The following is a 16,586-nucleotide window of genomic DNA, read 5'->3' as shown; positions in this document are numbered from 1 at the left end:
GATGGATGCCCCGGTAAAGGAAGGCTGGGCTCAGATACCAGGATCCCCTCTGCTCCTCCTCAGGGCATGATGCTTTCCCTTCTGGGTCTGGATTCCATGCTTGATGGAGTCAACAGTTTTAACCATTGCACTCACAATGTAGGAGGAAACAGAACTTTCTGTGCCTCACAGGGACCAGCAGGGGAGGCACAGCCTGGCTGTAGCAGGCAGGAAGCAAAGTAGGGAATCTGCACATGTGTCTCTGGGGCCCATAGGAAAGAACTGTGGCAGGCCAGCCAGGTGGTGTGATGCAAAGTATGCATCTATGTGCATGCACTCTGAGCATGCCCAGTGTGCTCTGCACAGTTCAGGAGCGCCAGCAGCTGAGAGCCAGGAAGCACTGCCTCGGCTTCCTGGAAGCCAGACCATCAGCTTCTTGGCCAGGACACACATTATGATTGACTTTAAGAGACAGTAATTCGTGTTGGGTGTATGTCCAGTGGAATGGTATCTGTGTGTACGTACACACGTGTGTGAGCACATGTAAGAGAGCTGCCGTGCACATGTACATCCACTTGCATATTTCAAGGTCGCAATGTGTTCTCCTCTCGTGTGTGATCTGTGCTCAATAGGACAGCAAGGTGTAGATAATGGAGTAGGGGATAGGGAGGCAGGGATTTAATTTGTATGTATGTCTGTGTGTCCATAAGTATGTATGCATGTATATTAAGATAAATTAAAACAATTAAGTGCTGTCTAGATTCTGTGATGGATGTTAACATCAGTTTGGTGGAGATGGGAGTCTGGGGATATAAGAACTGGGGATATAAGAATGGTCCACGTGCCTTTTCACCCAGTCCTTTTCTGAGGGCGCCCCCTCCATTCCTACAAGGCAGGGAAAGGGTCAAGAGCTATAGTGAGGGGCCTGCAGCACAGCTTTGGTCAGCACAGGGACTTCCCACTATGGACAGCGAGTGGAGCTGCCATGATGGGGCCACCTTCATTTGCCAACGCTTTGCTGAGCGCTATGTGTCCTGTTGAGTTCCCAGTTCACTCACCCCATGAACACTGCATAATGTTTCTCGATGTGGTGAGCATCGTGGCGAGTGCCCACAGCAGATAGGTGCAGGGGACGACAGGTGGACACCCCCCTTCTTTTGATTTTAATTCATTGAATTAGGACCTTTCTAAATTGCTACCACTCTCCCTGCAGAGTGGAGGCAAGGAAGTGGGGCAAGGATGATCCTACAGGATGAAGATATCACCACCAAGATCGAGAATGACTGGAAGAGACTCAACACGGTAGCCCACTACCAGGTGAGCTGACGACAGAAGCCAGGAGCTGGTCAAGTAGGTTGTAAATTACAGCCACTCAAGGTTAGACCCCAAGTCCCCAATGCATTCTTCACCAGCAATCCATGACCCTTGGTGACCCCATGGGAGCTGATGTCACCCAGTCAGAGATCCCTAGCCTCTTTGGAGATAGGATGGTGACATGCATGCTTCTTGTAGGGCATGGACCCTTGCTTAGAAGGCCTCCTGAACATTTAAGTCTGGGTGATTTCCAGAAAGCCTAGGGAGGGAAAAAGTGAGGGGAGGGGCGGCTCCTGCCAGAACTTATCCCCACAGAAGCCCTAAAGCTGCTAGTACTAAGGTCTTTGTCTTGTCTTATCAAAAGGGAAAGGAATGGTCTCCAAAGCCCAAGTTCCCGACAAAGTGCTAATTGTCCCTCATTCCCCCATATAATCCTAATTTGCCCCCTTTTTCCTGGAATGGGTGGGAAGAGATTCCATGCCCAGGCCCTTAGAAGCCTTTACCCTGTAGGTGCCAGATGGCTCTGTGGTGGCTTTAGTGTCCAAGCAAGTGACAGCCTACAATGCAGGGAACAACTCCACAGTCTCCAGGACTTCAGCAAGTAAATATGGTAAGATTTCACCAGGTGTCAGGGGTGGGAGGTAGGCACATCCCGAGCAGGTGTTGTCAACAGACCTCATTGGCTTGGGTAGAGGATCAGGTCAGCTGACCACTGGGGAAGAGAGCCAGGATGGGACAGAGGTAACCGGTTCCCATCACTAGCTTTGAGTCATAAATATGTACTTTATCTGCGGGCAAAAAGAAATTTGGAGCCAGGAATAGCTGAATTGGTAAAGGGTCCTGAAGGCATGAGGATCTAAGTTCGATCCCAAGAACCAATGTGAAAATGCCAGGCATGGCGAGATGTACTTGTAATCTCAGCTCTGGGAAGTGGAGATAAGAGGAGGCCTCGAGCTTACTGGCTATCCAGCTTAGCATAATGATGAACTGTTCAGTGAGAGTACCCATCTCAAAAATCAAGAGGGATGGCATCTATGAAATGACACCCAGGGTTGACCTCTGACTTCTATATATGTACATACACATATGCATGCTCACCAAAGAGAGAGAGAAAAAGACACACAAATACACACACACACACACACACACAGAGAGAGAGAGAGAGAGAGAGAGAGAGAGAGAGAGAGAACCCGCCCTTCATGAGGTCATACAGTCTATAAGTCTTCCCTTCCCCATCATCTCATATCAAGCACACAATAATCTAGTGAATTAAATAATTATTATTTCATTGGTAAGCTATAACTCAACAGCACAGAGGTCAAAAGACCGGTAAAGGTCACACTGTCATTATGCTGTGTTGTGAAAGGGAAGGAGGGAAAGGGCTCTAGGTGTAAGGCAGAAGTCCAGAAATGGCCTGCTCTGTCACATGTGTGCTGGGGTACACCTGACCACCCTGAGCAGTGGCATTCTTGTTATGGAGCAGGGATTCGGGAAAAAGGGCAAACCTCACAGGGTATTGTGGATGCTAAGAGGGTGAACATATAGCCCACACGTGGACAGAGGAGGACATTATCCTCTCCCTGTTCAGTTCCCATTTTACCACAATTAAAATATAGGAAGGACATTCAGCAAGAAGTTAGAAGAAGTGTCCCAGACCAGAAGGGGGCAAAGACAAACAGATGCCCTGGTGAGCCCTCACCTGACCACTTCACCTGAGTCTCTAAGGGAGATAGGCTACCTGCTCTTACCTAAGCATTTAATTGGCCACACATGCCACAGGACTTGCAAACCTGCACAAGGAAAAGTGTAAAAGAAGTACAGCTTACATTTTTACAAATTGAATAATTAAGGGTTGACTCAATGCCAAGTACAGAAGGAGGGCGGCCTAAGTGGGTGGAATTCGCGACAGATAATTCCTGGAGGTGGCAGGAAAGACATACCGCATTTCGGGGAATGTGCCACACGGAGGCAAGGTAGCAGCGCCAGCCAGTGGCAAGAAGGATCAGACAAGAGTGGCCTGGCTGGGGAGAGGAGCATGCCAGGAGTTGCCGGGTACAGGACTCTACGGACTTACTTGTACTGGGCTGCATTCTTTGCTTTGCTTCGGCAGAAAACATGATCCGGTACACAGGCAGCCCTGATAGCCTCCGTTCCCGAACACCCATGATCACCCCTGACCTGGAAAGTGGAGTCAAGTTGTGGCATCTGGTGAAGAACCATGAACATGGAGATCAGAAGGAAGGGGACCGGGGGAGCAAGATGGTGTCTGAAATCTATCTGACACGACTATTAGCCACAAAGGTATGGAACATGAGAGCCGTGTGCAGGGGGTCCCAGTGGTCACAGGAAGGGCCTTTGCCTGCCATGAAAAAAACCCGGGCCAAGGGCTGAGGATATGGCTTAGTTGGTAAAGAACTTGCTAGGCAAGCCTGAGAGCCCAAGTGTGACAGCCTCATTAAAAAGACAAGCTGTGCACAGCGCCTTGCTTGTGTGTGTGGGGGGGGGGGGCGGTGCTGAGAAAGGAGACTACCTGGGATTTGCTGGCCAGCCAGTTTAGCCAAATCGCAAGCTCCAGGTTCAGCAAAAATCCTGTCTCAAAATCTGTGGAGAGAAGCTAGGTGGTGATGGTGCATACCTTTAATGCCAGCACTTGGGAGGCAGAGGCAGGTGAATCTCTGTGAGTTCGAGGCCAGCCTGGTCTACAAGAGCTAGTTCCAGGATAGGCTCCAAAGCTACAGAGAAACCCTGTCTCGAAAAAACAAAACAAACAAAAAATCTGTGGAGAGGGATCGAGGAAGACACTTTGCGGTTGTCCTCTGGTTTCCAGATACATACACACATGTGTACATACAACTGTGCACATACGTGCCCACACATCACACATACATAATTGCTCACACAGTTGCTAAGTTTGTGCCAGCCTCTTCTGTTGCCCTCTGGCCTCAGGCACTGTCATGGGCCTGGGACCCTGCTCAACTGGTCACTCCGGGCAGATCCAGGCAGACATGATCACACAATCTGAAGTTTTATATCCCCACCCTCCTCAGCACCCTTCCTTGGCTATAGACACTTGCGACACCTATTCCCATTCATTCCAGGGGTGTCACGGACCATCGCTAAGGATGGAGACTGGGGCTATAGCCATAGCTTTGCTGATGCCCTTTCTAACCCTGAGGCTGGGGGTTAGTCCAGCCTACTGTTCCAGCCTTTCTCCTCAGAGTCTGGGTTCTCAGGTCTCTCCGTGGACCCAGATGGTCATTAGCCAGGATGGCCAGTGGCCAAACAGGGCCAGCAGATTGTATTCGTGAGCTCTGACCAAGCAGGCTCGTTAGCATTTTCAAAAAGTGATACAAGGTCACCGGCAAAGATGTACGGCCAAATTCTGTAGCTGGCAGGGGAAGGTGGTTTGGGCTCTGTCTTCTGTCTTCTGCCTGTTGTCCGTGCACAGAGGAAAGGTACAACTGCCAGAGACATGCAGCGGGGGTGGGGGGTGGGGGTGGGGGGTGGTGCACAGTGTCCCCCCAATGTCATGACCTTGCCTGCCCCATCCCCAAGGCAGCTTGCTGGGCTAGATCTAAATGTGTCCCCCTTCCCCAGGGCACACTGCAGAAGTTTGTGGATGACCTGTTCGAGACCATCTTCAGCACAGCCCACCGTGGCTCTGCTCTGCCCCTGGCCATCAAGTACATGTTCGACTTCCTCGATGAGCAGGCGGACAAGCATGGCATCCATGACCCGCACGTCCGCCACACCTGGAAGAGCAACTGGTGAGTAAAGGGAGAAAGGGGCAGTCCGGAGAGAGGCACTGACTTGCCCACCGCCGGGGCCTCCATCAGGGAGGCGGGGTTTCTGGAGAGGTCCCGGCCACCGTCTACCTCCTACCAGGGTCTCTTCTCTTCCTCATCTTCTCACTCCACCTCCTCTCAACCCTCTTTGTACCTTCCTCTCCAGCCAGTTATTCAGTCAACAAACTATACTAATCCAAGGAGCAAGAGCTACCATACGCCACCATAGCCAGGCCACTGCCACATCTAGCTACTTTATGGATGTGGAAGTTCAATATGTCCAACAAAGATCTCAGGGTTCCTGTCCTCGGTAAGCTGGCAGATGTGGATATGGGATGAGAGAGGCGGTTGTCTGGATATGTGGACAAATGCTAGCACAGAGAAATGCCTGAGCTGGACAGGTGTCACGGCCACCCTAGTCCCGCAAGGAATGACGCGACCACCGGAGCTCTTCTCACTGCAGTTTATTCCAGGACCTTTATTCACTCTCTCTCTCTCTTCCTCTCTTCCTTTGACCTCTCTCCTTTTTTCCTCTCTCCTCTTTCTCTCCTTCCTCTCTCCTTCCTCTCTCTCCAGGCATAACCTCTCCCAGCCCTTAAGTAGGCATGGGCTGCCAACCCCGAACTGCCAGGTGGGCACTGCCCATAGCTCACACATATGCAGGCAGCTGATAATCATTGCGTGATCATAGCATAGGTCAGGTCTTAGCCATCTCAGGAGTTGATTATACATTTCCATCAGGTGTGATTCCACACAGCTCGCTACAGACAGGGCCACTGAGGAACAGCATTTCATAGTCTTGTCAGTAGGGTTTTGGGGTGCATGCACATGGCCCCTGGATTCCAATTACACCCAATAAGCTTATCTCTTTTTTACCCCCCACACTCCTTTCCAAAAGCTGCTGAGGATCATTTTGTGCTCCCTGGAGGCCACAGGACTGTCTTACTACTGACAACCCTCCAAGCATCTCCACTGAGGTCCCCTTTCTCCTCTGAGTGCACTGTATCTTCCCTGCCATCTGTATATAGTGAGGGTTTCATTTGAGGTTGAAGTCACAAAGCCAAGCATCAGTATTCAACACAGGATGCAGGACCTTGAGGAAAGGGGGCTCGGTAAATATTGATGAGACGCAGGCAGGGATGGCCTGCTTGAGAGGTTTCCCTGTGGCAGAGCTAGCTGATGTTCAGTCTCATCCTAGAACTGCATCCTAAGGCCACTATTCCCCTGCTTTTCCTTCTAATGCAGCATGGATGTGGCACCTGGTGCTAACTACTCAGATTGCTCGTGTTCCAGAGTAGAAGTGGGTACCCTGATGCCCAGCCAGGGGCCCAGACACGAAAACAGAGGAAGAAGTCAGCCTGGGGAAACAGTGCTATTCTCCTGAGCATGCTGTGGCCTTTCCCTCTTCCACTTGTAGAGGAGCTGGAGCCCAAAAAGAGGCTCATCCCAAGCAGAGGAGTCCTTACCGTAGCCCTTCTAAAGCAGGGCCCCTAGAATCCAGGTTCCATTATATGCAGCCACTCTGGTGAGGTGGCTTCCTCCTCTCAAATCCAGTGTTGGCCACCTTCACATCAAGCAGGTGCTCCATCAAGCCCTATCTGTGTTGGCCAGAGATACATGATTTTGCAAGCAACCTCTAGGTGCCATCCTCCTTTCTGGGTCATCCCAAGGTCCCAGGTGGGACACAGAGACACGGACTGGGCAATGGAAAGCTAGGGAATTAAGCACACTCCACTTGCTGTAGAAAGAACTGCACCAGCTTCAAGTTCTCCCTAAAAGGGCATCTCCTGCCCCAGCCTGATCCCCTGGTTCCTTGGTCAAGACACAGTTAGGAATCACTTCTGCCAGTGGACTGGAGTTTATTGTCCCCGCTGCGGGCATTGTCTCTTTATTCCTGACTCAAGGTATGACTTGCCTGCCTCCCCCACCCCTTCTTCCATAGTTCCCTACAGGTTCTCTGTTAAATAACACTCCCTCTCATTTAGCCAGAGTGGCTGCAATCAGCCATAGATGAGCGTCACCACTGATGTTAATAGCATGCTAATATTTCATTAGGCAGGGGCCTCCGTGGTGCCTCTGCTTCCTGTGTGGTACACCTGCCTACCTACTGACTTGAGGAACAGTAAAAAATGGTGACTGCAGCCACGTGGGTTCCCAGGACCTCTGATCTGAGCGGGGTTTAGGGAAACCCAGGGAGATTGGGGTAGCAGAGTTGACTGGTAGGGAAACTGGATCTCTGAATATTCAGAGTTCTAAGCCCAGAGCTCATAGCAGCTTTTTAGTGAGGTTGAGAAGCTAATGTACGCACAGGTTCTCATTCCATTTACTTTCTACTTTGGATTCCCAGCGATGAAGCAAATGACAAACACCAAATATTAGCAAACCTCAGTGTGCCTGCCCCAGCCCTACGTGGCACTCATTGTAAAGACTTAATAAATTCTTATTGATTGATTGGCATCTGTGAATGTCAGGTCATCCTTTATATACAGCGTTTGTTGTTTGTATTATACAGACTGGCTGCTGCCAGGTAGAATAGAGCAAAAAAAACATTGTATCCGATGCCTTGAAATAATGTAATTCAAAGATGTTAGGTTCTAAGAGGCAAGCCAAACACGCCCGGGCATTCTAACTATCACCAACCGTGAGCACAGCCACCCAAACAACAATAAAACATCAGGAAAAGAGGTGGGAGTAAAGAGAAAGAAGAAAGCCATGCCTGCACTGTCCCCTCCTTACTGGCAGCTCAGCTGGCTGGTGGGAGCTGCAGAGCTAGAATGGGCAGGGAGAGCACAGCCCAAAGAGGCATTGGGAAGTCCCTCCTCCTCCAGGCCTTCTGTCTAGCAAATGCAGGGACTGCAGAATCAGGACACATTGCATAATTTTCTCCTCTTTGTCTCTGTATGTGGATTCCCTATTTGCAGCCCATCCAAGGAATACACCTATGCAGTGTTTTAAAATAGCTCAAACGTGGGCCTGGGGATGTTTGAGCCCTGAGTTTGCTCTCCAACACTACCTAAAGCTGTGTGTTCTGGTGCACACATAGAAGAGGCAAAAGGATCCTCAGATACATGATAAATTTAAGGACAGCCTGGGCTACATGAGAGTCTATCTCAAAAGAATGGGGGAAGGGGAACTGGGAAGATGGTTTGGTTGGTAAAGTGCTTGGCATGCATGCATGAGGACCCGAGTTCAGTCCTCAACACCCATAGAAGATTATGGTGGTATCCACTTGTAAGTTAGCAAAGAAATAGGGTTTCCGAGGATTTCTGGCCAGCCAACCTAGCCTAGTCAGTGAGCCCCAGGTCAATAAGAGACCCTGTCTCAAAAGAGCAAACTAAAAATACAAGGCTATAGGGTGACCTCTAGCCTCCACCACATGTACAAACACAGAGATAGATCCCCCTTCTTCCAACAAAAACACACAGCAGCACCAGCAACAATGAAGAACAAACTTATCAAGTGTCCCCTCTGAAAAGGCTCTCTGCGTGGGCTGCTCTGAGTAAATTTGGCACCTAGCTCAGTCCAACATCCTCTGCTCTCGATATGAAGTGCTATGTGTGTGCCTTTGACTGTATGTGTCTTCCCTACAAACCTGGGATTCAGGATTCCTCAGTGATGGGATGTGTCTCAGTCATTGTTTTCCCTGTTGCTATCCTAGCTCTTGGAAGGCAATAGGTACTGACTGGAAGACAGGAGGGAAGGGATGGGACACTATGGATTAGATAAGGGGTTGGTGCTATGTGGCAGCCTGGTGGTTAAAAAAAAATCATTTGATTACATCCACCCTTAGAGCCAGTTCCTTTACCAGGCAGGAAGTAGCCTGTGGCACTAGACAGGAAGCAAGGGGGTGACTTCTGCCAAATCATCAGTTGCAAAACCTAGATTCCTTAAGTTCACTAATGGAATGGTCCCAGCACCAGGAAGACAGGAATAAAGACCCAAATTCTGCTTTAATGCATGCACTTGGGTTACTCCTGCACCAAAAGTAAGGTACAGAATTCTACATCACAACTGGGTATCATGGCCCCTCAAGTTCCTCCAGTGGTCCATCTCTAGATGACACCCTGACCTTACTGATTTCCTGTATGCTGAATAGACCCACATCCTTCCTGTCCCCTTACTTCCCATGGCAGCCACAGATGGGTCCTGCGCTCTGTGAAATCTAGCCATTGTTCTTTCTTGGAACGCTCCACCAAGGTACACCCCACTACCCCATCAGCCCTGACCAGCTGCTTCTTCCTTTCACACAGTCTGCCCCTGCGGTTTTGGGTGAACATGATCAAGAACCCTCAGTTCGTGTTTGACATCCATAAGAACAGCATCACGGATGCCTGTCTGTCTGTGGTGGCCCAGACCTTCATGGACTCCTGCTCCACTTCGGAGCACCGGCTGGGCAAGGACTCCCCGTCCAACAAACTGCTCTATGCCAAGGATATACCCAGCTACAAGAACTGGGTGGAGAGGTGAGTGTTAGTCCATGGAAACCTGAGAGTGCCTCGCTGGAGCAGGTCCTGGACCAGAGAGTCCTCGGGCAAGCAGGGCAAAGCTTCCAGACTAGTCGCTGTCACAGCTGGTCCTGCAGCTGAAATACCCACAACTCATAGCCTCCATATTGAAGCAAGCACTAGAAACCATGGCAGAGCTTACTATGTGACACACATCTCTATATGGAACAGCATGGATCTTAGTGACTGAAGTGTCTTTTTGACCCAGAAGGAGATGTGATCCCTTCCTTATCTTCTCTCCCTAACCAACACACACAGACACACAGACATACACACACACTAATGCATACATCCACACATATATTACACACACATGCTTAGCATATATACCCTGCATATGCATATGCACAGACCATATACACATGCATTCACAGTATTGCAGGAATGCACAGGCACCATGAACACATCTGTGTGTGTGTGTATATATATATATATATATATATATATATATATATATATATATATGTATATACATGAAATCACCAGTGGATACATATACATACCTCCATACCATCCATGTCCATTTACATACATACTGTACACATAGTACACACACATGCATTCATGGCATACCTCTTCCCAGCCGTCCTTCCACCATCCTTTCTCTAGCCTTCCACCCCACTTCTGCCTCTGCACACCTCCTAATGGTAATGGGGGTGACCTCCCTCAGGCTGTGCACCTTTCCTCTCCCCATTGGGGTTCTGCTTGTGGTTAAATTTGGGCAGAGAGGAAAGCCTCTTGCTTTCTTCAGAACTGTTGACTGCTGCACTGACCTCACTGAGCGAACCCAACCGTGCAGACTCCTGAAGCTGGCGTATGATTGGCTATCGTTTCTATTGTATTTCCAGAAACCGTGAACTCTACTTTTATTTGACTTGGCTTTTCTTTGTTTTGCCGTTGTTTGTTTGAAGATGATTGTTTTATTTATTATACAAAGGAATGGGCTTTATCATGACATCTTCTGCATGAATATCCTGCCCTCTGCCTCCATGCACTCCATTACCCTCTGATCTCCTGATTTCCTCAGATTTTAACTGGGAGAACGTCTAGGCTGTCCCTATCAACATGAGCCCCGCTAATTTATCATCTGTAGATTTTGTCTGTAGAAGCAAAGTAGAGAAGAGCTGCTGTTGGCCCCCTGGGGACTGCACCATGGTGTGCCATGCATTAAATGCCATCTATGACATGCACCATAGCATCAAGAAGGCAACAAATTTTAAATATTTAAATACACCAAATGGATTCTGTGTCATAAAGCTACCAGTCAGGGCTCATCAAGATCCCTGGCTTTCGTTACAGATGAAAGTAACATTGGCCCTGGTAGCAGCACTGAGGGCAGGCTGGGCAGCTGGTTTTTCATGCTTACATCCACCGAGCTGACAGTGGTACCTCCATGGGCTCCACTCTGGGTGTACTGGGAACATGGGAAAGGTTGCACCTGACCCTTTCAGCTTGGGATTCCCACATCAGAGTGTCTGGCAGGCTCCACAAGCTGAAGTTGAGGGGGGTAAAGGAGCAAGGCCTTTATTCTGCTGGGTCTGGAGACATCACTCATCCACATCGGTCATTCACAGAGGCCTCTGAAAGCCACAGTTTGAGGTCATCACAGCCCGAGGCTCAAGATGGCTTTCATGTCTGCGCTCCTACCCTCTTACCCTAACTCTCAGGTGACGATTCCTTCCAGATTCTTTCAACCCATCCCATCCAGATTCACGCACATGGAAGAATCCAGCTCCCTGAGCTATGATGTGGGGCCCCAGGGGCTGGCATCCCGACTAAGTTGGGCAAAGCCCAGCAAGGAGAGAGAACTGAGACCAGGGTGGGACCCAGCCTCTCCTTGTGAGAGCAAATGGCAGTCAACCTTCCAGGTCGCCAGGGCTGGCCAGCTCTTGTATAGCAGAGCGGGACTAGCGGATGTTTGGTAACTCTCTGAAGAGGGGGCTCATTTGTAGGTAGAAATCCTGTAAGTTCAAGGGGGGGGGGTCAAGGCTGACCTTTCTGTTCTTCGCATGCAGTCAGCAGATGAGAGCTCTTGTTTGAAGTTCATTGTCAGGGTTTTATTGCATTCTTAACAATCAATAAGGCATCTCAGCTGAGGTCCCAGCATGGAGGCCAGCTTGGCAGGAGTGGGAAGGAAGCAATTGTATACATGGCAGAGAAGACTCCATGCAGGGTCATGGTCAGGCTTGAAGCGGGGGGGGGCAGGCTGGCTAGCTGTGGGCTGGACAGTGCTCTGGAGCAGGTGGAAATATTTGTTAAGCCCTGCAGAGAGGGTGGGACCACTTAGCAGCAGGCAGCCTGGGACTGAGAACCAGGTAGAAAGCCAGTGACTTGAGTAGCCTGTAGCCACTTGCCTCCACCCATCCAGAACTTTCTAAAGGCCTAACCTGGGGGCTAGCGGAGGACCACAGACATGCCCTGGTTCAGTCCAGTCTCCTCAAGGAAAGAGGAGTGTGATATGAGACCACCTTGGGGGGCTGGGGGGAGACGACACGGCATAGCTAAATGTCACATCAGGGAGAGCAGGGAGAGGGACTGCAAGGTCCATGCCAGTCAGCCAGCATGTCACCCATCACCTTCAGATGAGAAGGATCCAGTCCACTCTTATTTTTCCAACTTTCTCCAACCTCTCTCATCTCATCCCCTGCCCCCTCCCACGTGAATTCTTCCTAAATATTCTTTTTGGAGAAATATATTACTCAAGCACCCTGCAGGAGGCAAACTGTTGCTAGGGAGAGATGTTGAGCATCTTCTGTTTCTGGCCTGGAAAAGGTCCTCTCACTGTGTAGACAATGATCTCTAGCCTAGGCTGCTAAGCTCATCAGGGACCACGAAGGCCTGTACCGTTTGTAAGTAGCCTGACAGCTTCACACGCAGGTAACAAGGAGCAGTTATGTCCTCTCTGTGGGAACCTGAGTTTTCCATCCTACTCAGAGACTCTGGTTTTTTAAGGATGACAGAGTAGAATTGTCTGGACAAAAGCTTTGGGCACAGCCACGGTCCATGAGCTGCTGGCTATAGTCCTGGAAGTAAGAAAAAATACTGTTCATGCTTCTCAGGAAAAGGATCGCAAAGATAACCTTTCACGGGCAAACCTATCTTGCTTGGTAGTTATGGCATCCATGAGGGCACAGTGGCGCAAATCTCCTTGGCAATGACAAGGTCGGGACCCATCAGTGAAACCTATGTTCTTCTGCTATAAAATGGAATGTTGGCATTTATTAGATCCAGATATAGTTTTATTCGTGGCCATGAGTGGCGACACCTCCTGGACCTTTACTGCCTGGAATGTCACTAACTCACCCGAACCTTGTGCATTGGAGTACTGATAACAGAGCTTTAGCGTGAAGACTACCTTGGAAAAATAGTTGTCTTCTGGGTAAAAGGAACCAAAATGAAGTAGGTCAAGGATGAGAGGGCTGTGGGCTTCTGGGGACCAGAAGGGAATGGGAGAGAGCATTGTGAAGGGCAGGAAGAAGTCCAGATGAACCAAGGACAGCAAATCTTCTTATGTCCCCAAGCTGCTTCCTGAAAAAACTCATCACTCAGCCTGTGTCTTACTCTTGCCTAGGCTGAAGGTAAAGGACCAATACCTCCTTGCCGGTCACAGCAGGATCCACTCAACAGGCAGTGGGCACTGTGTCTGCTTCAGGGAATGGGTTTCTGAGGCCACAGCTGTTTCCCTCTGATCCATCCCCTTCCCTGGCCAGAGACCAGATGTCTTCTCCTCACCTCTTCTTCGCCGAGGACACAACAGCAATCCCAGAAGACTGTAGCCCAAGGCAACCAGTCATCTCAGCCCTTGCCTTCCCAGGAAGATGTTGGTCACAAATTGAGCTGTCATTTATTGTAGCCTGGAGCTGATGGCTGGAGGAGCCAAGACCATTTCTGACAGCCTGTCGTCTAAGTACGGGGCCCTGCTGGAGACAGACAGAAGTCAGGGAAATGGCATGGGAAAAGGGCAGGAGCACCCTGTCAGAACAGAAAGAGATAGAAGCTGAGAAAGACACGGAGCAGGGCCGGTATGGGGGTCACCTTGTGAAGGAAGCCTTTGAGGGCTCATCACGGTCACAAGTGCTCATAACACCTGGAAGGAGTTTCCTTCCTTAAATACCACATTGGCACCCCACCTGTCTTACCTAGTCCCTTCCCTGGACTCTCTTCTCCCTCCCCCTATTCTAGTTCCTCCTGCTGCTGGCTTCAGCCCTGCAGCCCAGGGACTTGGTGTGACCTGGGCCAGCAACTGCAATGCCTCTTGACTTGCAAGTGACACCCTGTCTTTGCCGTTGCCTCCTCTCTTTTTCCTGCTGCCAACAACCCCAAAGCACATTGTAGAGGGTGAAAAAGTGGCCATGTTAGGGGCGCAGAGACCTCTCCCTTCCTCATTAGGAAACTGCGCAGCTCTCCTCCGGCGGGGGACTCGGAGGTCTGGTGCATAAAATGTCAAATTGCAGAAATTAAAAATGTAAATGCTGGCTTCTAATTAACCAGTTGACAGCAGTGCACAGCTGCAAGTGACAGTGACTGATTGCCTTCTGCCAGCCTCTCTCTCCCAGCAACCTCCGCCCCCCTCCTCTCTCCCCTAACCCCCAGAGAGCACAGGCCATCAGGGAAGAGCAACTGTCCAGAGGAACTCTCCATCCCTGCTGGCGAGGCACAAGGCAAGCTGGAGCTCTGTGCCAGGAGCGGGGAACAGAGGAGATGCTCTGGGCAGAAGCCCTCTGACTCTTGGTTCTTCTCTAGTCCTGCATGTCCTTCCCTCTGTGCCCCTATGTCAGAGCTGCAGAGCGCTCTCTCAGGCTGTGACACTGAAGCCAAGATGGGACTATTACGCTCCGCGGGTGGTCACAGAATCTCACTGCTTGGAGCTCCCGTGTCTCCTCAGATGCTCTATAGATTCCAGTTCCTCTCTGTTTCCCACCCCTCACAGGTATTACTCAGACATTGGGAAGATGCCAGCAATCAGTGACCAGGACATGAACGCGTACCTGGCCGAGCAGTCGCGAATGCACATGAACGAATTCAACACGATGAGCGCGCTCTCCGAGATCTTCTCTTACGTGGGCAAATACAGTGAAGAGGTAAGCTTTGCCCTGCCCTGCCGGGGCCTGGAGAGGCAGAGATGTGGGCGTGTCTGAATGCTTCATGTACAAAAACAGCTCCACGGTTGCCCCCCTGATACCTCTATTAGGGAAATTCTACCAGCCAGACATAGGACAGTATTGTGGGACGGAAATGGGCACTTAGGATGATCCAATCCTTTTATCTGCACCAACTCCTATTCTTGGTATAGAAATCTGTTTCTTTTATTCCTCTCTACCCCTTGCCCTGGGACTGAATCCAAGGCCTCCCACATGCTAGGCAAGAGTTCTACCACTTTTTGAGATAGTCTCCATAAATTGGCCAGGCTAATCTTGAGTTCATTTGGCACCCCCCAGGCCTCAGCCTGACCTTGAAATTGTCTCCTGCCTCAGCCTTCCAGACTTTCTAGGAATACAGCGTGCCCCACCAGCCCTAGCTTATTCTTTCTCCATTATTGCCTTTAAATTCTTTTCATTTTCCTCTCTGATCTAATTCTCTTTGAGCAAGGATTTCATCGCCTTTATTGATGACATAGTGTATTACGGCATCCCGTGGAGTCGAACAGACCAGAGCAGAATAGAAACAGAATGAAATAGGATGGAGTCCAATGGAAGGGGCTGGAACAGAAGAATAGGGTGGAATAGATGGGCAGAATAGAAAAGAATGGAAATGAATGAGAATGAACAAAACCAGAATAGGATAGGGGTGGAAAGCATGTATTTTTCATTGTTGTACCTGGGTAACGGCCACTACAGATTCTGCCTTCATTCCGGTTAACATAAAAGCACTATGGGAGTTGTTTAGCCATGCAGACACAGACTTATGTGGTTTGGGATCTAGAGTCCCTGCCTCCAAGCACACAATAGCAGTCTTCTTGGAGCAGAAGGTAATACTAAGAGCTGAAGCCAGTGCCCAGGCTCTCTTATTCCTTACAGCCTTGCCACCCAGAGAAGCTTAAGAACCCTGTTACCAGACCCCAGCAGGTCCAGAGCCCAGTGTCCTACAGGCCATGAACAACATATTGTATGGCCCTAATGTTAACAGAAAGTGGTGGTGAGTCTCTTAGGGGAGGGACCGCTACCACCAGTCTCCAGACCAGTTATGGTCCAGGGCAAAGTGTTCCTGTTTGTGGCAGTCAAGCTAATAAGGCTGTGTCTCCTGCTTTGTCTTGAAAAGAACCATCCCTTCCCCTACCAGAACACTTGTCTACTTTTAGTATTATAGCAGTACAGGACAAGTCCTGGCCATCTCAGTAGGCAACTCTAGCATTATGTCCCCAATTAAATATGCATTAATTAGTCATAACATACGAAGCCCACAGAGCCTCCAGGCTGCCTTGGCCACCCTTCTTCATTCTCCAACCCTCATCCCTGCCCTTCAGACCAGAGAACATCCCATCCTGCTTGTCTGGTGCCCCCTGTCGAGCAGGCATTGTGCCTAGGGTGCTCATGTGTGTGACCTGGCTTTAACCACTGAACCCAAGCAAAGCAGAGGTGGACTCCAGAGAAGCAAGCGTGATCCATCAGAAAGATCATGTTTCACCTCAGGTCACCATGAGGCAACGGGCAGAGCCATGACTCAATCTGGCTTGTCTTGAGTCTCTGGGAAATCCCAGAACCTTTCCATAAACACCACTGTCAACCACCATTGTCCTCTATCAATCATCTGGCCGCAGAAACAGGTTTGGGTGACCTTAGCCACTATGCACCAATTATAGACTAGGGATGGAAAGCGTGTTCAACTTACAACCTCGCTCCTTTAGGGATATTTGGCTTTTAACAGACAAAGTTAAGCCAACTAGCTTTCTAAATGTGGATATTTGGGCTTCAAGGAGCTGCTGGGGAAGCTCTTCCTCGTATTGGAAGGAAAGGTAGGACTTGCTAGCTCTTCCTCGTATTGGAAGGAAAGGTAGGACTTGCTA

At 49.8% G+C, this 16,586-nt stretch overlaps 1 protein-coding gene across 2 annotated transcripts in view; it reads left to right on the top strand.

Annotated features, from left to right (window-relative positions):
• The window catches only part of Plxna4 (plexin A4), a 460,336-nt gene that overhangs the window by 436,516 nt on the left and 7,234 nt on the right, over positions 1–16,586 (top strand). For both annotated transcript variants that reach the window (XM_013353255.2, XM_026788585.1), the window contains exons 26-31: positions 1,193–1,296; positions 1,804–1,903; positions 3,404–3,594; positions 4,891–5,060; positions 9,329–9,541; positions 14,514–14,664. In XM_013353255.2, coding sequence (XP_013208709.2) covers positions 1,193–1,296; positions 1,804–1,903; positions 3,404–3,594; positions 4,891–5,060; positions 9,329–9,541; positions 14,514–14,664 — 929 coding nt within the window. The remainder of the gene's footprint in view (positions 1–1,192; positions 1,297–1,803; positions 1,904–3,403; positions 3,595–4,890; positions 5,061–9,328; positions 9,542–14,513; positions 14,665–16,586) is intronic.

The sequence above is a fragment of the Microtus ochrogaster genome, unplaced genomic scaffold (genome assembly GCF_000317375.1).
Source record: "Microtus ochrogaster isolate Prairie Vole_2 unplaced genomic scaffold, MicOch1.0 UNK4, whole genome shotgun sequence".
Taxonomy (NCBI): Eukaryota; Metazoa; Chordata; class Mammalia; order Rodentia; family Cricetidae; genus Microtus; species Microtus ochrogaster.
Note: the sequence above shows the minus strand (reverse complement) of the source record. Positions and strands in the feature narration are given on the sequence as shown.